Genomic DNA, 21,435 nt, shown 5'->3' on the forward strand with positions numbered 1-21,435 from the left:
TTGACTACTTGCCGGTAATCAGAAACCGGATTATCAGATCCCTAAACTGCTCATAGTTGGGTTGAACGTTAGAGGGTGGTTCCATGGCCCTCGCGAGCAGAAACCCAAGGCTGCCTGTCTGGGCTCACACCCCGGCTCCGCTGGTTCTGTGACCCCCAGCATGTCCTTGTCACCTGTCTGTACTGCAGGGTCCTTACCAGTAAAGTCAGGGTATTAATAGTGCCCACCTCGTGGGGGTGTTTTAAGATTGAAATGAGGCCACACGTTCCTCGGCGGGCGATGAGGATTCGAGAAGCGTTACTGTCATCCTCAGCAACGTCGGCATCTGATCGGTGGCGGTGTTGTGCCTGGAATCATGGCCAGCCGTGACCAGGTCCTGGAGTTGACGCACGGAGCTCTGTAAAACCGTGATGACATGATGCGTACAAGAAACGTTTGCTGCCCCACCACGAGTGAGCGGGCCAGGCAGAGGTAAACCCCAGGCCTCTGTGAAAACCCACGTTCCGCAAGAATTACCCCCAACGCGAGACAAGTACCGAGCAGCACGGAGGGAGAGAGTCTAGAGTCCCAGAGACACAGTCACCGCACGAAGAGAATAAAAGGGAACTTTTCTGCCCGCCCACCCGGTGGATGGCTTACCTGAATATTTAGTAAGGCGTCGGAAGTAATTTTCCTTCCGCGTTCTAAAGGTCTGGAGCCTTACTTCCGCCCCAGCGCTCTCTTGAGGACCCCAGACGGACGCGTCTGGTGTGTGATCTTTTGCATGTGACTGTCTTCCCTCTTCCAAAAGCCTGTGGGATCCTTCTCTTTGTCCCCGGTGATGTGCCTTGTTGTGGGTCTGTAGGTACCCATTGTTGGGAACCCGGTGGACCCTTCCAGGGCCTTCGTTTCTGAGACTTGTTCCTGAGTTCATTGGCGGCGAATGTCCTCCGCTCTCGTGCCTCCCCTGGGCTCCTGCCTGCCTTTCTCCTTTGTCTCTCCCTCCCTGCCCCCCACTTCCTTCTGGGAGACCGAGGCCTCCCTCCTACAGCTCTTGATTAAGTCTGTGATGGTGGGCTTCTTTAATTCCCAAGGGAGCTTTCTGTTCCCTGAACATTCCTTTCTGTGGCACGTTCTTCTCTTTCGACGAGGGCGGTGGCTTCTCTTTCCGGGGCTGTGAGAAACGGTTCCCCTGGTTTTGTCATTTTCTTCCTCCTGTACGCTGTTTCCTCCACGTCGACTTTTCTGGATGGGCCGGTCGGCTGGCTGCCGTGTTTCCCGTCAGAGGCCTTCCTCGGAGCAAGCCTGGTGCTTGGGGGTTGTCTGTGTGACCAAGCGAGGAACCAAAAAGCCGGCCGGGGTCCCGGGCCGAGGGTGGGGACGCTCACGTCAGGCCGGGAGGGGGACGGGCCCCGCCGGGGCCTGCTGGTCTCTCCTGGTCTCCCCTGTCAGGCCGCTGCAGTGTGGGGAGGCCGTGCCCTGACACCCTGTGCCCCAGCCCTTCCCCCCCCACCTACTCTCCAGCCTCCAGGGCTGGAGACATATCCTTTTACACCGTTTGTTTTTTTGTTTTCTGTTTCAATCTTTCTGCCGTGGTTTCAGCCGGGATTGGGACAAGAGTACACTTAATGAGATTAAGCCTTGTATTTTTTTTAATGTTTATTTCTTTATTTTGAGGGGGGAGGGGGAGGAGAAGAGAGAAGGGGGGAGGGAGGGGGGGAGAGAGAGAGAGAGAGAGAGAGAGAGAGAGAGAGAGAGAGACTCCCAAGCAGGCTCTGCACTGTCAGCGTGGAGCCCAACACGGGGCTCGATCCCGTGAACCGTGAGCTCATGACCCGAGCCGAAATCAGGAGCCGGACGCTCAACCGACCGAGCCACCCTGGTGCCCCCAGAATTTACTTTTAATACAAAGCTTGGGGCGCCTGGGCGGCCCGGTCAGTTGAGCGTCCGGCTCCTGATTTCAGCTCGGGTCATGATCCAAGGGTCATGGGATCGAGCCCCATGTGGGGCTCCACGCTGGGAGCGGAGCCTGCTTGAGATTCTCCCTCTCCCGCTGCCCCTCTCCCCCGCTCATATGCTCTCTCTCCCTCTAAAGAATTTTTTAAAAAGGATTCTTAAAAAAATAACCAATTCTGGAAGGCCTGACTCCTGTTTGCTTTTTGAACATGGCGGTCAGCTTTCTCCTCTGTGGCCCCTCAAACTCTCCTCCCACAGTCCTCCTGGGGTCGTGTATTTCGGGGGTGGTTAGTGGTCAACGTGTTTTATCTTCCGCCCCCTCCAATGGCTGAGAGCTCCCCAGAGTATAAAGAGCAGTGTCCTCGTCAGCTGCCTCCCAACTGCCCGTTTCAGGCCACACACAGATGCCGAGAGGCACAACGGCCTCTCGGTGACGGAAGAAATACAGTTCTAACGTCGAATGTCAGTTCTCTAACTCGAACCGAGGAACGCAGAGAGGAAGCGTTTCCTTTTCCTCGTCTCCTTACGCAGAGGGAGGAAACCAGCGAAAGTATTAAGTTAGCTATCCCACATTCAGGCTTTTTTCCCCCCTCCTTTTGTCTAACCTGCCATAGAGCAGAACACAGAATGAGAACGAGCAGGCATCCCTCCCTTGGTCAGGCAGAAAACCCTGAAGACGAACTTACTGATTTCGTTATGTTGCGTTAATGACGAAGCTGTAGATGTGGTTCTCACCCTGCAGAGAAGTGGACCCATGTTGATAAAGTCACTCTTCTGAGTGCGGAAGGGCTGCCGACGGACCACGGGCGAGGGGGGCGCTGGGCGCTCAGAGCGTTGCTGGAGAGGCTTTGCCCTCATCGAAAGCTTCTGGCATTTTCCATGCCGGGTAGTTCCCTTAGCCCAGAACCCTGCTCTGCTCTTCCGATGTTGCTTTTCCCTGGGCTTTGAAGAAATGGAGGCACGTCCAGAACTTGTCTGCGCCGGCCAAACTCAATACCATGGCCTTAGTCTGAAACCTGGAGGGAAGTCCAAGGGGAACGGTTGAAAACGAGAGCCACCTTCTCATCACCTTCCTGAGATCACCGAACCGGCGTTAACCCCTGGGATGTTGAGGTTGCCTGAAGTAACCTTCGTTCTCCTTGCTCTAGACCTTGAGCAAATTTGGACTTCCAGTGAGGCGTCCCCTCGAAGTGGACTTTTTCTTCAGAACTGGTCTTGCGTGTCTGTCTGAGGTTGGCGGGACGGCCCCGAGCGCTCTGCTTCGGACTGGCGTCGGCTCAGTGCTCTCCAGGGTGTATTTTGGGCAGCGCACTTGAAGGCGGCCCGGTGTGGCCCCCGGGGACGCGATTGTTTGGGGAGGAGCCGCGTGCCCATCGTTTCGCGAACGCTCAGAACAACCGGCCTGGCAGACGTAATTGACGCCGACTAGAGGTACCGAAACCCAGGCTGCAAGAAATGTGGTCGTGTGGTCAGTCCTGAGGGCGGGACTCGCGTCCTCCCCGAGCTGCTGCTAAGGACGGGGGAGGTGAGCCCCGCTAGCCGCCTTGCGACTTCCCCGGGGAGGGGAGGCGGCTTGAGGGGCCCAGCCCGTGTGTCCCTCAGAGACCTCGTGCCCTTGTCATCTTTCTGCCTCCGCCAGGGACACCTGCTGTCCTTACGTCCTGGATTTCCTGGACATCACCTCATCCTCCGGTTACCTGTGCCAGAGAGTAGGTTAAGCCTTGCGTCTGCCCCGCGTCCCTGCTGCCGTGAGCCCCCAGCGTTACAGTTCTGCCTGTCCTTCCGGCCCTCCCTCCCAGGGCCACGGGCACATCTCCTGGGGACGGTCTCAACAGCCTCCTAAGCCCTCTGGATGCTTCTCCTTTAAAGCTTTTTTTTTTTTTTTTTTGTAAGTTCCTTTACTTATTTTGAGAGAGAGAGAGAGAGGGAGAGAGCCAGCCAGTGGGGGAAAGGAGCAGACAGAGGGAGAGAGAACCTCAAGCAGGTTTCACACTCAGCGCAGGCCCGACGCGGGGCTCGATCCCACGGACCTCGAGATCACGACCTGAGCTGAAGCCCAGTCGGATGCTTAACCCCCCGGGCGCCCCTCTTCCTCGCCTTTAAAACCAGGTCCCACCCACCTGCCAGGAAGTCCTAAGGCAAGTGTCGCCAGGCCCCCCTGCTGGCCAGCACCCTGCCCTGAGTCCTGTCGCCTCGAGGCACAGGACCACACCCCTTCCACCGTCACCACTGGCCTCCCCTGCTTCTGCCGCTCGTCTCCTGCCACTTCCCGTCGTGCTGCGTCACAGATGGGCACAGATTTTGCCCCATCAGGGGGGAGGGTTCGTGTCCCCATCCCTCGGATCTGAGCTCGCCTTGTGGCTTGCCCTGGGCCACGCGGCCCGTGGCCTCGAAGTCGCTGCCCTCGCCCTTGGGGTGCCGCTGCGCTGAGAAAGGCCCACCCAGCAGCCGGCACCGACCCCCTCCGGCCATCCATCCGCGCGTGGTGCCGCCACCGGATGGCCCGCCCGGCCCGCAGAACTGCGAGCACCGAAAACGCTTGCGCTTCAAGCCACGACGTGGCAGGGTTGTTAGCCAGGCAGTAACGCAGAGCCGACAGGTCTCCAAGTGGGCGGTACCTCCCGTCTCAGCGGCGGCTTTTCAGTGATGCTTTAGGTCACCGTGCACACCCTGGAGACGCCCCTTACCCTCTCCCTGTCATGCTTTCTCGCCACCCTTCAGGACGCGGCTTGGGCGTCCCCGCCTTCAGGGAGCCTTTCTGGACCCTCCAGATTCCCCACATTACAGCCTCGACAATCCTGTTCGTATCTCCCCACCTGCTAGCCGGGCGAGGTACTTACTCTCCAGGGTTAAGCCAGTTTCTAGCTCAGGGATGCCCATGTGTTTCCTGAAGTTCATAAAACGTGGTCTTTCAACCCCAAGGTGACCATCGCTTTCACTCAGAAAATGAAGGCCCGGCCGTACAACGTTTGCTGTCGCGTGTCTGATGTCATCCGGCCACGACCAGTCAGACCCTCCCCTGCTCCCCATGTCACCATTCCCTTTTGTCCCTGGCGCGGCCCTGGGTCCCCTGTTGCTTCTCTGCCGTCCGGTGGGGGGTCAACGTTCCGGCGTTACCCTCGTCGCCAGGCTTCTGTGTGCGTCGGGGCAAAGCTTTTGCCTGGTAAAACGTGAACCTCATCTCCGTTGACTGTTGGTTCTTGCGGCAAGCTTTTCAGCTCAGATTTCACTGCAACAGGCACACGGTGTGTCCAAAGCGACAGCTGGCCTGTAACGATTGTAGTATCCCCACCGACAAAGGCAAGATGAGATGTAAAAATGAGAATGCCCGTTCCAGGAAAATGGGAAGGTTTGCTGGGTTTGAAGTGAAGAGAAATGCTGCCGTGTCGCGTGAACTTTGTGGAAACCTGGCAGGAGTTTTCTTGGAAGTGTTAGGGAACATTCTTCTTGCGCCTCGAAAGATAGACGTTAGGGGTTCACTGCCACTCTGCCACATTGGGCTCCTCACGCATTTTCATGGGCCAAATTCTTGCGATTACAAAATGCCGATGCCTCAGGCGTCGCCGGGGAAGATCTTAGATGTTCCCAGATAAAGCTGTGCACTGTGCAAACCAGTCATAATTATCCCGTTTTTGGTCGCATTCATTGAAACGGGCCAGCCCCTGCCTTCTTAACCACTGCTACACCCTGGTGCTCTCCTCCTCCGTTTCAGATGTATTTCCCGAGGCATTTTCTTTACTGACTTTGGGAGCGCCCTCGCTGATCATTATGCAGACGGCAATGATTACTCAATTTCTCTGAACTTCTGGTGCCAGGTGAAGGTCCCAGAGGCTTTTTAGCTTTTCTTTGTTTATTTTGAAATGTGATTTGAAGTCCTAGCCCAACAAATTGAGCTACGAGGCTCTACATAGTAAATATCTAAAAGGTGTACAGAAAAGTATAAAGAATCTGACAAGGTAGTGAATTACAGTGGGTGGAAAATGGGAAAATTATCTGATGGCTCTCTTGTCTGCCGTGCAAATGGTACTCCTTTGACAAAAGTTCCACCCTTAACCTTTCTACCATTCTGAAGTCTTATCAGACCTAATTTAGCAAAAGGAAATGTAAATGGGTTCCTATAAGGTGACATCGGTAAGCACATGAAGTGATAATTCGAGGGGGGTTTTACAGTGTAACAAATTCAGGTGGATTACAGAAAGATAAGTCGTAGCAAAGTAAAAGTCCAATGTTTGTAACTATTTATTTGGACGCTTTTTGTGTCGAGTACAAGTTCCGAGTGGGGAAAATTCATCTGTTCTTTGTCTCGAGTATCTAATCCCCTCACATATAAAAATGTTTTGAATTCTAACCATTTTATATTCATATTTCAACTCTGACAGCCAAACGAGGAAAATCAGGGATGAACAACTTTATCCCGTTTGGGGGATTTTTGTAAGTGATTTACACACACATCAACTTTAATAACATTTTAACTTTTTTTCTAACTTCATTCTTCATGTAGGTTTGCAGTGCAGGTGCGTTCATCTTTGTGCGCAAACGTTTAATAAATTAGCTTTCATATACGTAATCTAAGACTCTGAGTACAAAAAAGTGAGTCACAGTTAAATTAGTATATCCAGCCTTGTAAGTTTGGAAGTAAATTTTATGGTTGCAAAAATTAATGGTAGCAAAGAAGATCTAGGAAAATGCAAGTTTGTTTTTTCAGTGTTATTTCAGCCTCAACTAGAGGGACAGCAAAATCTTTTAAAGTACTTATTTTGGGGCGGCGGGGGGAAGGGCAGCTAGCCCTTGTACAAAAATAACTTTCTAAACTTGAACCATAAGATAATGAATGCTTAAAAATAAAAAGTAGACGTAAGCAAATAGCTTTTAATTGTCAGATGTATCAGATGGGGACGAACTGTGTTTTTTTGTATTTAAACGGAATGCCATCACGTTGTTACAGTTGCATTCCCGAAAATAAACATGTAGCTGATCTTGAAAGAATTAAAATTAAAAATTAAAAATGTGTTGACAGTTGGGGCAATATCGAGCTATTATTTAATACTTAATTTCGGAAAATATTTACGAAGGGCCTCGAAAGTCCAAGAAACTCCATTACTAACGTAGCGGCACAGAGAAAGGTCGTACACAGTCGCAGCCCCAGGAGCCAACGAGGACCTGATCCCTCCTGGGTCTTTGATTTCCAGTCATTTGACGAAACGAAACTTCTTCACTGTCTCTTCGAAGCGCCTGATTTATGCCAGCACAGAATATCTCCCACATTCTCTGTCGCTTCTAAGGTGGAGAGTCAGACTGACCACCTGTCTGTTCATGTCTTTACCCCACATTCTGCGCCCGGGTCTCTCCTCCTGGGGAAGTTGCTGGCGGGCCGCAGCTCAGCTCCCTACATCCCTGTGTGATGCACGCTCTTTCCTGCCGATCTGGGACTTTGTTTTTTACTGTGAGGCTGAGATTTCTTTTCCTTTTGTATGCTTTTTCTTTTTTTTTAAATGTTTATTTTTCAGAGAGAGAGAGAGACATACACACACACACACACACACACACACACACACACACACACACAGAGGGAGAACGAGAGAGAAGGAGAGTGCTTGTGAGCAGGGGAGAGGCAGAAAGAAAGAAAGACAGGATCCGAAGCAGTCTCTGTGCTGACAGCAGAGAACTGGGTACGGGGCTCGAACTCACGAACCGTGAGATCATAACCTGAGCCAAAGTCAGACCCTTAACTGACCGAGCCACCCCGGTGCCCCAAGTTTTTGTTTTTGTAAGTTTATTTATTTTGAGAGAGAGAAAGCATGAACAGGGGAGGGGCAGAGAGAGAGGGGGAAAGAAAATCCCAAGCAGGCTCTGCACTGTCAGCACAGAGCCCCACGCGGGGCTCGAACTCCCAAACGATGAGATCACGACGTGGGCCGAAACCAAGAGTCAGACGCTCAACCGCCTGAGCCACCCAGGTGCCCCTGTGCTTTGCTTTTAAGCCCCTGGGATGATGATACTTCACCGTGCAAATTTCTGGTCAGTGTCCCAACGCAGAATCACCCTGACTTCTGTTCTAGATTCCCTTGCGTCGTGTTGTCTTTGGACACACCGGCTCTGCCATTTTGCCATCTGGGTGACGGCCGGCCACACGTGCTGACGCAGAGCGGGCCGCGTCCTCACGGGCTGTCGCCCAGTTCCTGGTGGTGTCACTGCGCCTGCGGTGCCAGGCTTGGCTGAGCGTCAGAAATACAAACCCCGCACCTCCTGCTAGATCGTGCGAGAAGCGTGGATACAAAGTTAGCAAAATCCATTCTCTACCCTCAAGACGCACGTCAAACGTTCTCACGCCCCGTGGAATTAGGGCCCCATCAGAACCGAGCCGCGGGGCTGCCGGGACCCGGAGTTGCCTGGGCTGGACCCTCCTCGGCTTCAGAGTAAGAGCTCATCATGCCATTTGTGACTCATTTTAGCCTCGTCTTTAAAAAAAAACAAACAAACAACAACATGCCGTGCGAGAGCTGTTGATGTGCCGAATGCTTACAGGTTATCAGTTAATGTGACAGTCCCTCCAGTGTTTCAGCGGCCCTTGGCACAAAACACTCATCGCATCTGCTTCCCTTTCTGTCCCCCTCCCTCCCTCCCTCCCTTCTTTCCATCCTTATCATTTCTTTTAATGTTCTGTCCCTTTTGTATACTCTGCCCAAAGGAATACTCCGATTGGCAAATGCGCTCCTGAGACCGGAAAGTTGAATTTTAGCCGTTCACGTTGGCGTTTCCGACATACAAGGCGCAGCTCTAACATTTAAACGGGGCGGCAAAGAACAGATGCCTTTAGAGCCCCGCAGGCCCCGGGGACAGGGAAGGAGGGCCAGGACGGCCAGGCACATGCATCTTGGTGGGAGCCGGGCTTGGAGCCCCGCTGCCCTTTCCTGGGCTCTCGGCCTCCACGGAAGCCTCTCTGCGCTAGGAAACCCAAGCCCCACTGGGGTTGTGCTGGCACTCTCTGATTTTTCTCCAGTCGTTTCTGCCTTGCCTCGTCGGCCACACTGGGAGCTGCGGAGAAAACGGATCGTTTGTTGCGCCCGCCTGCCCCTCCTAAGGCACTTAGGGCAGAGGATACGCTAACTGGCACCTGGTTTGCTCTCCGAGGAACTGGGCAGTGGCTGTGCTATGTGGGCTTTAGAGCCAGACTTCCCGTGATATTTCTGCTTCTTGAGCAGAAGCCACAGTGATGGGGGCCGGGGGCGGCGGGGAGGCCTTGGAGCCTGGAGCCGCCAGGCAGGTGGGCTGCGCTCTCTACCTGGGGACGCCTTCAAAGGAGCCGAGCCTCATCTGCTCGAGCCGGAAGCCAGAAAGGGCGGGTGGTGATTTGTGCAAACGCCAGTCCCCTGGCCAGAGTTCAGGACGGTATTGCCTCACTTGCTGGAGCGATTTTATCTCGTTAGCTCTTCATTAGCAGAGAGACGGACGTTTCCCTAAATAAACCTCAGTTATGCTTTAAAAGCAACTGAAAAGGAAAGTGATAAGGTCCCACAGTATTCAAACTCCCCGAGTGTAATGACAAGGAAACTAACACGATCTTACAGTTTGCGATCGATTCTTCCAGTTTCGACGCTCCTGCCAGGAAAGACAGAATACTTGCAGGGAAAGGAAAAAAAAAAAAAAAAGGCTGCTGTCCACCTGCATTGTCCCCTGTAGCACCGGGAATATGAAGGGGTCGAGGAGGGGGGTGGTCACAGCCCCGCTGACAGCACAGCCTCTGCCCAGCCCATACTTATTAGGCTGGACTTCATGGTTAAAGCTTCAAGGGAGGGACTGTAGTTTTTCATGGTGAAGAACATCGTAAGCAATGCTTACCCCACCGTCTTGCTTGCCATTTGAAGAAATCTTCCTCCAGATGTAAATGCGGAACGAAATACGGTAGAAAAACCGCACAGACTCACAGCCCCATCCACACTCCTAGATTACAGAGAAGGAAGGTCCCTTCCTTTTAAAGCTCGTGAAAGGCTAACGATTCTCTCTGATTTTTCCCGTGTGTGACTGTCACCATCACGGTTGCTTGTCAGAACTCCAAGGGTGAGATGTGACTTCACGGAAGTGTTTCACAGGAGCGAGTACCGTGGGTTGTGGGTTCGCTGGGGAACGGCATCCTCACCTCGGCGGAGAACCCTGGCCGTTGCCGGCATGCACCTGCTTGGGTCCCCTCCGTGCCGGGAGCCGTGGGCTTCGCTGTGACCGCTTCAGCTGGGAAAGCGGTTCCAGAAGCCAAGCGTCGCCTGGTCCGTCTCATTGAGGACGCCTGACCGCCAGGCCCGGGGGGTGGTCGTGGGGCGGGATCTCAGGGGGACGGAGGTGGGGAGGGCAGTTGGGGCAGGTGGACTCGGACGAAGGTGCAGAAATGAAGCGGTGCGGGGAAGGCGTGGACCAGGTGGCGGCCCGGTGCCGCGGGTCACAGTGGGGACAGGGAGACGGCGAAGAGGAGAGATCAGGAAGGAGACGCATCATGAGATCGCAAGTGCTGTGTCGAGGAGGCGGGACTTCAGTCCGGAGGTCACGGGAAGTGGCTTTGGGCGTTTGAGCAGGAGTGTGAAACCAACCGACACGGGACGTGGCACTGCTTTGACTCTGTGGCCGTGATCGTTTGCCAGGGAGGCCGAACGAGGCATCACAGACTGGGTGGCTTAAGGAGGTGTTTCTTTCTCACCGTGCTGGAGCCTGGAAGTCCGAGAACAGGGTGTTGGCGGCTCTGGCTTCTCCGGAGGCCTCTCCCCCGGGCTTGTAGGCGGCTGCCTTCCCTCTGCGCACGGACGCCCCGGGTGTCTCATGTGTGTCCAAGTGTCCTCTTCTTAGAAGGACGCCAATCGGATTGGATTCGGGCCCCCTTTAAAGACCTCCGTTTGACATAAACACCTCTTTAAGACCCTGCCTCCAAATATAGCCACGTCCTGAGGTCCCGGGGGTTAGGATTCCAACATATGAATTCTGGTGGGGGTACAGTTCAGCTCATAACAGGACCCACCCACCTGGAGCGTGTTCTGTTGGTTTTTCGCCAGCTGAAACAGTCTGGCTTTGTCAGGGATGCGCCTGTTTGGGTTTTTTTAGTTGTACGATGTATCCGTAAGTGCACAATCACTTTTTAGGAAAACCTGCATGAATTAGCCCATGGGTACCAGGAGAACATGCTGACGGCGTGTCCCCCCCCCACCCCAGTCGCCTGCACCCCTCGGCTGAGCCACCTCGACCTGCTCGCTCCCGGAAGGCTTCCATCATGGAGCCTTTGCACTTGCCATTTGTTTGCTGGAACATTCTTCCCCGAGACCTCTGCACACCTCCCCCTCTCAGACCCTGTTATCCCCAAATCTGCAAGGCAGCGTCCCGTGTAAGGCAGCATCCGTTCCCCACCCGATGAGCCGTCGGACCAGGATCGGACAGTCCACCTGTGTATTTGTTTATTTGTTAACTGTCGGTGTCCCCACCAAACGCGGTGTTCAGGAAAGCGGGGACTCTGTCCGCTGCTGTTTCCGTCCAGCTCGGATATAGTAGATTGCGCTGAGCACAGCGTGTAGACTCAGTAGCAAGTGAGTGATTCTACCAGGATCGGCTCTGTGTCCTTACACATTTTGTGTTTAAAGATTTTCATTTCCTTAGCGTGCTTATCTAAAGGCATGCTGAGAAAAGGTGGTTAGCAACGTCCCTCCTTAGGTTATAAGTTCAGGTATGATGCTTTCATCGGAGGAAAACCAGTGTTCTTCTATATCCATGGTTCACGAGCTACTTCTCTGTCTTCCCAGGTTGCGTTTCCAGAACCATCTAAGCAACATGGTAGACACAGAAAGCCCGATTTGCCCCCTGTCCCCCCTCGAGGCTGATGATCTGGAGAGCCCATTATCCGAAGAATTCCTGCAAGAAATGGGAAACATCCAAGAGATTTCTCAATCCATTGGGGAGGACAGTTCCGGAAGCTTCAGCTTTACAGAATACCAGTATTTAGGAAGTGGCCCGGGATCAGATGGATCTGTTATTACAGGTGAGTGTGCTGTATCCTTAAAAGCTTTATTTAGGGGCGCCTGGGTGGCGCGGTCGGTTAAGCGTCCGACTTCAGCCAGGTCACGATCTCGCGGTCCGTGAGTTTGAGCCCCGCGTCAGGCTCTGGGCTGATGGCTCGGAGCCTGGAGCCTGCTTCCGATTCTGTGTCTCCCTCTCTCTCTGCCCCTCCCCCGTTCATGCTCTGTCTCTCTCTGTCCCAAAAATAAATAAAAAACATTGAAAAAAAAATTTTTTTTTTAAAAAGCTTTATTTAGAAATGTTTTGGTTTCGTTTTTTGGTTTTGGTTTTGGTTTTTTGTGTTTTTTCTTTTTTTTTTCTTTTTTCCTGCCGAGAAAATTGTTCTCTCTAGCTGGAAAAGAGGTCACATCTCTGTGCAGCAAACTCTTTAGACATGATAAAGCATAGCCCATTCCCCTGGGCCTGCTGTGCCGTGTGTCTCACAGTACGCTTCTTTGAAAAGCCATACATGCATCAAATAATACTTGAAACTCAGTTAAGGCAGTCAGCCACATTTCTAAAAAAAAAATCTGACTTCTTATTTCTTTAAAGCAGAGGCTCCTATTCTAATAAAAATGATGGTTTTTTAAAATCTGGAGATGTATACGAGCCATCTCCCTAAATTCTACATTGCATTACGAACTACATCGAGTGCCAGCAAGGCAGAAACAAAGAAATGAAACACGGGGGCCACTCGGGTAACCTCTGGGATCACTGGGAAGGAACAGACGTAAAACGGTTCATCCTTCCAGACAGCACTTAAGCGAGCCCGGGGTAACATGGCATAAGCCGTGCCCTTGATTCGAAAAGGCTCCGTCTGGGGTACACCTGACTCCACACGCTTCCTGGCAGAAGTGGGTCTCCGGTCGGGACTGACCGGGCTGGACCGGGGTCGGCCCAGCTGGCGGTTGGCAACAGGGGTACGTGTGGTCGTCGGCTCTGAGCGTGGAATACCCGGGCCCTTCGGGGAACCGAGGGAGAATGTTCTCCACGGCAGCGTCCACGAAAGGTCTCTGCGTTCTTTCCCCTCCGTGGCCCCCATATGAGTCCTGAACCCGGAGCACGTTTCTCCCTACTGCCTTCTCACTCGTTCCTGCTCCAGGAAGATGGTTTTCGTGACGATTGCACTGACTTTAGTGACGGTGGGAAGGGAGGGTTCGTGCTGTGCTGAACAGCGTGCGCTGATAAAACCTGTGCAGACAGTAGTGCAAAGTGGATGCACTCTAAACCCAGCAGGCCCACCGGGGACAGACATTGTTCAAAGGGAGATGTGAATGGGGCGCCCGGGTGGCTCAGTCGCTTAAGCGCCCGACTGAAGGTCATGATCTCACGGTCTGTGGGTTCGCCCTCCGTGTCGGACTCTGTGCCGACAGCTCGGAGCCCGGCACCTGCTTCGGATTCTGTGTCTCCCTCGCTCTCTGCCCCTCCCCCGCTCGCACTCTGTCTTTGTCTCTCTCTCTCTCAAAAAAAATAAACATTAAAAAAAAATTAAAAAGAAATAAATAGAAGGAGACGTGAATGGGGGTGTGCCCGGCAACCATGGTTCATGGTACGTGCGATGCGACGGTGCCTGTGATGGGGACGAACAGGAAACAAGGAAAGCAGAGAAATTGTGCGCGTTCCCTGCAGCGGAACGCTCTGTGGTCACTTCAAGGAATGAATTCGCTCCGCTTGTGTCAACACGAATCCGTGTAAAAAGTGGCACGGAGTGAAAATATGCTGAAGGATATCTTCAGCAGGATTCAATTCCCGTAAAACCTCCAGCACCAGAGAGTGCCGTGTGGGGTAGGTGGGTTCGGACGCGCACCTCGTAAAGCTGGCTCCAGCTTTACTGTGTCGATCACCCACCGAGAGAAGAGAGGGGGGCGGGGGCGGAGGGAGGGGTCTCCGGCCGAGAAAGAGATGGGGGGGGGGGAGCTCCGTGGGGAATTCAGCCCTCACAGGTGGTACTTTCAACAGAGACGTGAAGCCGTGTGAGAAAGCGTCACAGTTTGGAGATCTGGGCGGTGGGTGTTATACTCTATATTTTCCTATATGTTTGAAGTACTTTAAAGGAAAATAAAAGCAGGGGAAGGAGCATTCCTGGCAGGAGGAAAAAAAGGCAGCTTGTGCAGAGGCTCGCGTAATCCTTGTGAAAACGCCGGATTGTTGCCGCTTTGCAAGTGGAAACGAGCCCGCGGGAATTAGGTAACGTGGCCCGGTCACACAGCTGGAAAGAGGCCATGCCGAGACTTGACCCCGTGCTCCCCAGCCACGTTGTTCGTACGAACATCCCTTTGGACGCCCCGCTCTCGACCTCGTAACTCAGGGATTGTGCGATCCCTGGGACACCCTGTGAAGATGATGCGTTAAAGGACTCTGCGGCCTTCGTGACCGAGCAGCCTCTGTGGTGACCCCAACAGACCTTTATAAACGGTTCAAGTCTTGGCTGCTTTTCCCATGACGTGCTCCAGAGGGAGTGTCCCGGGTGACGGCCGCTTCCAGAAACAGGGAGGGAGGGAGCAAGGAAGAGCCTCTGTGTTGTAGGCCCACCTTGCCGAGTCTTGTGGCCAGCCCGTGCCGGGGTCAGGGACGGTGACAGCCCAGCTACCCCGCACCGGTTAGCCACCGCATAGGCCTTATCTCCCTGAATCCCAAGAGCCGTGTTTGAGTTCGTCGTTGTGTTTATTGAAGGGAAGAGGAAAGGAGGCAGACCCCGGGACTTTGGGACGTGCTGGAGGTTCCAAGCCCAGAGTAGGAGAAAACCTGGGCTCAACACCCAGCTCTCCACCCCTCAAATGGGTCCTTTCTTCTCCACATCGTAGACACGCCGCACGCCAGGGTGTTTTTGTGCACTATTTGTGGTTACGTTGACTGTCAGAAATCGGTTTTCTTCCGGATTCGAGGTTTATCTGTGTCAATTTGTCTCTTTTCTTAAAGGAAGTGGTTTCTTCCCCCTTCTTTGGAAAACACACAGTCCCTCTTATAATGAAAGGATTCGAGGATACGCCTTCCTTCAGGCCAGACACAGTCTCGAGGTCCTTCTGAAATAAGGAACTTGCATGAGCGGGGCGGACGTGTCATGGTAAAGCCCCCAGAAACTTCTGTTCTAGCCGTGGACACGAAGAGTGTTCAGACACCCTCCCGCTTTCTCCGGGAAGGCAGAGGCCGCACAGCGGCCGCTCGGCCTGGGCTTTCTCTTCCCAAGTCCTCACCCTCCACCAGAAGGAATCTGAAGTCACATTCTTCCAGTTTAGGGCAAGGTAGCTTTTCTAAAACTAACGTCTCTCGGGTCATTGTCAGGAGCTACACGCCGTCTGAAAGCTGGGACACAGGTAAGACCTGGAAACGTCACGCCAACTAGCCTCGTGGTCCATACGCTTCGTGGGAAGCCACGTTTGACCCAGCTCCACGGGCTGCCACGCACGTCCCGTCTAAAGAAAGTAAAGGGCAAGGGTTTGGGGGGAGAGAGTTCCACGCTGGCCTTCGACCAATTCCAAGGAACTTCGTGACCAAAACAGGAGGGGGGACTTAGCAAAAGTGAGCACACCGAGGTGTGCTGGGCACACGCCCCTGCCTCTGCACCGCCAGGCTTCCCCGCGGTGGGCGTGTGGTCCGCCACCCGTAGCCCCTCCGGCCCCTGACTGTTGATCCTTTCGGTCATTTGGAATCACCTCATGCTTCTTACTGGTTTCCCCGTGCTCGTGTGACTGGCTAATTTGAGAGATAAGATTATCCCTCATTTGTAAATTAGATCTTCCACCCCTTGGGTGATGGTGCGAAATTACACAAACCGCTCCCGTGGAAGGGCCATCTATAAAGTGTATTCACTTCACGTGTTACACCCAGGAGACCAGATGGGCGAGGCGGCTGGTGCAGCCTGATCTATCCTTCTCCCCTCGATTTTTCTTAGCGACTTGACTGGCATTCCATAAACTGCACATATTTAAAGTGTACCACTTGATGTGTATACGTAGACACACACGTTTAAAAAGTTTTTGTAATGTTTTATTTTTGAGAGACAGAGCCAGAGCCCGAGCAGGGGAGGGGCAGAGAGAGAGGGAGACACAGAATCGGAAGCAGGCTCCGGGCTCCGAGCTGTCAGCACAGAGCCCGACGCGGGGCTCGAACTCATGAACCGCGAGATCGTGACCCGAGCCAAAGTCGGACGCTCAACTGACTGAGCCACGCAGGCGCCTCCCCCCCCCCACACACACACATTTTAAGTGTGAAGCCGTCACCACAATCAAAATAGTGACCCAATCCATCAACCCCAAATTTACTTGTGCCCTTTTATAAACCCTCTTCTCCACCCTCGGTTTCCTTCCCCTCCCCTGAGCAACCCCTGGTCTTCCTGTCATTGTATATCTGTTTGTGTCTCCTAGAATTTGACATAAAAAGAATAATACAGGGACACCTGAGTGGCTCAGTCAGTGAAGCATCCGCCTCGTGATTTCAGCTCAGGTCATGATCTCACAGTTGGTGGGATCGAGCCCCATGTCGGGGCTGTGCTGACAGCACGGGGCCTGCTTGGGATTCTCTCTCTCTCTCTCTCTCTCTCTCTCTCTCTCTCTCTGCCCCTCCCCTGCTCTCTCTGTCTCTCTCAAAATAAATAAACTGAAAAAAACCAAGAAGAATACAGTATGTTCTCTTTTCAGTCTGACTTCTTTCACTCAGCAGAATTATCTGGAGCTTCTTCTGCACCAGTTCAGTCTTTCTGTCTGTTGTGTGGCTCTGCTCCTGTTTGCTTCTCCGTGTACCTGCTGATGAACATTGGAGTCGCTTCTAGGTATTGGCTGCCAGAGATCAAGCCGTGTACCAGTCTCTGTGTGGACATGTGCCTTCACTTCTCCCGGGTAGACACCTGGGAGCAAGTGGCTGGGACATAAGGTGGATGTTTGTGTAGCTTTTAAGAAACTGCCAAAATCGGGGCACTGGCGTGGCTCAGTCTGTTAAGCGTCCGACTTCGGCTCAGGTCGCGGTCTCGCGGCGTGTGGGTTCAAGCCCCACGTCAGGCTCTGTGCTGACGGCTGGGAGCCCGGAGCCTGCCTCGGATTCTGTGTCTCCCTCTCTCTCTGTGCCCCCCACTGCTCACACTCTGTCTCTCTCTGTCTCTCAAAAATAAATAAATGTTTAAAAAAAAATTTTTTTAATGAAAAAAAAAAAAAGGAAGGAAACTGCCAAAATCTTTTCCAGAACGTGATACCATTTCAGGCTCCCACCAGCGCGTGTGAGAGCTCCAGCCCCAGCACGCCGTCACCAACTGTAGTTGTGGTCAGTCTTCTGGGTTTTTCCCATTCCAACCGGCGTGTAGCGGTGTGTGATGCCGAGAATCTTTTGCCAGGTATCTTCTTTTTAAAAAAGTTTTACTGAAGCGTAGCGGATGTACAATGTTCGTTTCAGGTGCACAACACAGTGAATTTTCCATACGATAATCTGTGCGTTACAGAGCGCTCACCACGGCAAGTGTAGTCACCATCCGCCGCCACGCAGCGTTATCGTGATAGTATCGGCCGTGTTTCCTGTGCCGTACTTTCCGTCCCCACGGCTCGTTTACCAAGTCTGTACCTCTTCTACGTACACGTCTTCTTCGGTGACATTTCTGTTCAGATCTTTTGCCCGTTTTAAACCGAGTGGTGTCCTTGCTCTTGGCTGCCGAGAGCTATTCCTCTATTCTGGATGCAAGTATCTTCATCAGATATGTGACGTATAAATATTTCCTCCTAGTCCATGGCTTGTCTTTTCTTTCTCCTAACAGTGTTTTTCAAAACCCAGAAGTCCTTGATTTAGAGGAAATGCGGTTCATCAGTGCTTTTTTCTTGCATGGATCATGCCTTCTGCGTCATGTTTGAGAAATATTTGCCTGGCCCGAAGTCACTTTCTTCTACAAGTTTTCTGTTTTTTAGCTTTTACATTGATGTACCGGATCTGTTGAGTTAATCTTCATACGTAGATCAAAACTCACTGCTTCTCTCTCTCTCTCTCTCTCTCTCTCTCTCTCTCTCTCTCTCTTTTGCATTTGTAAAGTTCTAGCACACTTTGTCAGAAAGACTGCTGTCTCCACTAAATGGCCTTCGTATCTTTGTCAAAAAGCAATTGACCTTACCTGCCCGGGTCTATTTCCGGATCCTCTGTTCAGTTTCACGGATCTGTTGTCTCATTTGATACCAATGCCACTAATTCCTGGCCACTGTAGTTTTCAAATAAGGCCTGGAGTCAAGTAGCGTTAAGTTCTCCAAATGTTTTCTTCTTTGCTAAAGGTGCCTTGGGTATTCTGTTAATTCCAGAATCAGTTTTTCAATATCTACCCAACAAGCCTGCTAAGATTTTGATTGGGATTTCCTTGAACCAAAAGGTCCATGTGGGGAGAACTGACATCATAACAACACGAAGCCTTTGGAGCCACGGACTTACTGCCTCCATTAGATCCATTCTTCGTTGTTTTCTAGTTGTTAGTGCACAGGTCTTTCACAGTTTTTGTCAGATTTATTGCTAAGTGTTTCATATTTTATAAGGTCTTAGGATTTTATGCACAGATGGTTATGTCATCTGTACATAAAGAGTTGTACTTCTTCCTTTTTTTTTTTTTAATGGGCTTCATGCCCAGTGTAGAGCCCAGTGTGAGGCTCGGACTCATGACCCTGAGATCAAGTTCTGAGCTGAAATCAAGAGTTGGACACAACCGACTGAGGCACTCAGGCACCCCACTTCTCCTTTTTTAAGCTAGATGCCTTTATTTCATTTTCTTGCCTTATTACACTGGTTAGAACCCCCAGTACAATGTTGAATTAAGTGGGGGGACACCCCTGCCTTGTTCCTGATCTCAGTCTCTCATCACTAAGTATGATGATGGCCATCATTTTTCATAGATGCCCTTTCTTAGATCGAGGAAATTCCCCTTCTCATCCAAGTTTTCTGTGAATTTTTATCAGAAATTGAAGTTAGATTTTGGCAAATGTTTTCCCTGCATCCGGTAAGATGATCAAATGACTTATCTTTATGATTGATTGATAGGGCGAATTATACTGTTTGATTTTCAAAGGTTAAGTCACCTTCCCATTACCACAATAAATCCTACTTGGTCATCACATATTGTCCTCTTTACATGTTATTGGACTTCTTAAGTTTTTGTTAAGAATTTTTGCACCCGTGTTCATGAAGGATATTGGTTCTAGTTTTTTTTGCAAAATCTTTATCTGGTTTTGGTATCAGATTAATGCTGGCCTCATAGAATGAGTTGGGAAGTCCGCCCTATTCTCCGTTTTCTGTATATCCCTGTACAATTGATACTCTTTCTTCTTAAATGCTTGGTAGATTTCCCACACGAAGCAAAATTTTTTGGTCATATTTCTGTGTTTCATTCTGGATAGTTTCTTTACTGGGTCTTCAAGTTCACTAATCTCTTCTTCTACAGTGTCTAATCTGGCCCTGATCCTATCCAGTGTATTTTTCCCTTCAGTTCGTGTAGACTTATTGGCATGACCAGTCTCTACCTAACACATCCAGTCTTTCATTCAGCTCCTTAAACACTTAGGATACACTCATAAATTTCTATCATCTTTGTTACTTTGGGGTCAGTTTAAGTTCATTGATTTTTCTCCTCATCGTGGGTCATATCTTTCTGCTTCTTTACGTATTCTTAATTTTGTTTAATGTTTATATATTTTTGAGAAAGAGACAGAGGGCATGAGCGGGGGAGGGGCAAAGAGCAAGGGGGACAGAGGATCTGAGGCAAGCTCTGAGCTGTCAGCACAGAGCCCAGCGCGGGGCTCGAACTCACGGACCGCGAGATCATGACCTGAGCCGAAGTCGGACGCTTAACCGACTGAGCCACCCAGGTGCCCCATGTATTTTTTAATTTTTTAATTGGATGCCATACATTGTGAACTTAGTTCACGATGGATATTTTTGTATCCCCGTAAATATTTCTGAGTTTTGTTCTGGGATGCAGTTACCTTACTTGGAAAAGGTTTGACCTTTCATGTCTTGTGTTAGATGGAACCATAACAGTGTGGAGTCTGCAGGTAACTGTGCTGCGATACTGAGCCCAAACCCTTTTGAGTACTTTACCTGATGGCCTACGAATTCTGACACTTGCGTCGTGAATGGTGGTCACGGAACTCTATGCAGCCTTATCAGAGTCCTGGATGCCGTCTCCTCTGTCATTTCAGGTCGCCGCTGGAGCGTCTTTTCCTTTTGGTTCTCTTAGCTGGGGGAACAAAGAGATACGTGCACATGCTAACCCGTGTGTACACGCACGTCTATAAATATTTCTGTACGTAACCATCAGGATCTCTGTTAAGCAGGAGCTCATACTGATGCCGGCAGCTCTAAGCCACCGCCACGGGGGTCGGTCTCACGCCTCCCAGCTGATCTACAAGGGCACGCTCCAGCAGTGAGAGTCCTGGTGCCCACCATCCCTGCAGTTCATTGTCCATCTCTGTCTACACGATGGCGGCACCAGGGTGGCAGGCCGTAACCCTGTGGGGGCCACTTTATCCGCCGATGCGCCTTGCTTGCACACAGCTCCTTTGCCTTCCGTCCCAGAGACGCCACTGGTTTCCAGGGTTCCTAGGTCACGTCTTCTCCACGCCTCCTTCAGGGAGGCCCTTTCGTACACATGTAACACAGTGAGACGACTTTGTCCCGTTCCATATGTCACCCCACAGTCCCCCAGCCTCCTAAATATTTTTTATTTATTTGCACACGTTAAGGCCCGCCCTGTACTGCAACGTTCCGTGGGCTTTGACAAACGCACAGCGTCACGTCGTCACCACTACATTTTCGCATCAACTGTTTTGCCATTTCCAAAAGACCTGCCTCACCTGCTCAAGCCCCCCCAACCCCCGACCCCAGCCACTCGTCTTCGTAACAACAGCCACGATTGAGCGTTCCCGTTGTTCCCCATCTTCGCCAGCACTGAGTGTTGTCAACTCTTTCGTTCCGTCTTGTTTTCATTGAAGCCAGTCTCGTAGGTGCAGGGCGACGTCTGCGTGTTCTAATTCACAGTTTCCCAGCGACCAGGGACACGGAGCATCTTTTCACGGGCTTCATTGCTACCTCTGTATCTTCTTCAGGGAGGGGTCTGTCCAGATCTTCTCCCCGTTTTTTAATTGAGTCGTTGGTTTTTCGTACTGTTGAGTTTTAACACTCCTCTGTGTGCTTTGGATCCAACTCTTTTGTTAGACGTGTGCTTTGCAAATGTTTTCTCCACATCTGCGGTTCGTCTTTTCGTTCTCCTGGCAGTGTCTTTTGGAGAGCAGAAAGAAGTTTTTAATTATAAGAGAGTCCAACTTTTTTTTTTTTTTAAGTCTTTCATGGATTTTGCTTTCGGTATTGCCCACATGGACTTTTATCCTGTATTCTGGTGTGGTTTACTGAGTTTACAGTAAAGTGCTGGAAGGAAGCAAAGTAACAGCTCGTGTGTGGGCCGCGCCCGGTGCGGGTGGGGAGGCCGCTGGGTGTGTTGGGGTCCAGAACCGGGGACGGCCCAGC

The 21,435-nt window shown here is 51.6% G+C and overlaps 1 protein-coding gene across 5 annotated transcripts in view; it reads left to right on the forward strand.

Moving 5' to 3' along the window:
* PPARA (peroxisome proliferator activated receptor alpha) overlaps positions 1 to 21,435 on the forward strand; it is a 73,563-nt gene that overhangs the window by 30,166 nt on the left and 21,962 nt on the right. For all 5 annotated transcript variants that reach the window (XR_007153977.1, XR_007153978.1, XM_047866865.1 and 2 more), the window contains one exon: positions 11,709 to 11,944. Coding sequence is in view for 3 of the 5 variants with exons in the window: in XM_047866865.1 (XP_047722821.1) it covers positions 11,737 to 11,944 (208 nt within the window). In the remaining 2 variants the exon portion in view is untranslated. The remainder of the gene's footprint in view (positions 1 to 11,708; positions 11,945 to 21,435) is intronic.

This window comes from Prionailurus viverrinus, chromosome B4 (genome assembly GCF_022837055.1).
Source record: "Prionailurus viverrinus isolate Anna chromosome B4, UM_Priviv_1.0, whole genome shotgun sequence".
Lineage (NCBI taxonomy): Eukaryota > Metazoa > Chordata > Mammalia > Carnivora > Felidae > Prionailurus > Prionailurus viverrinus.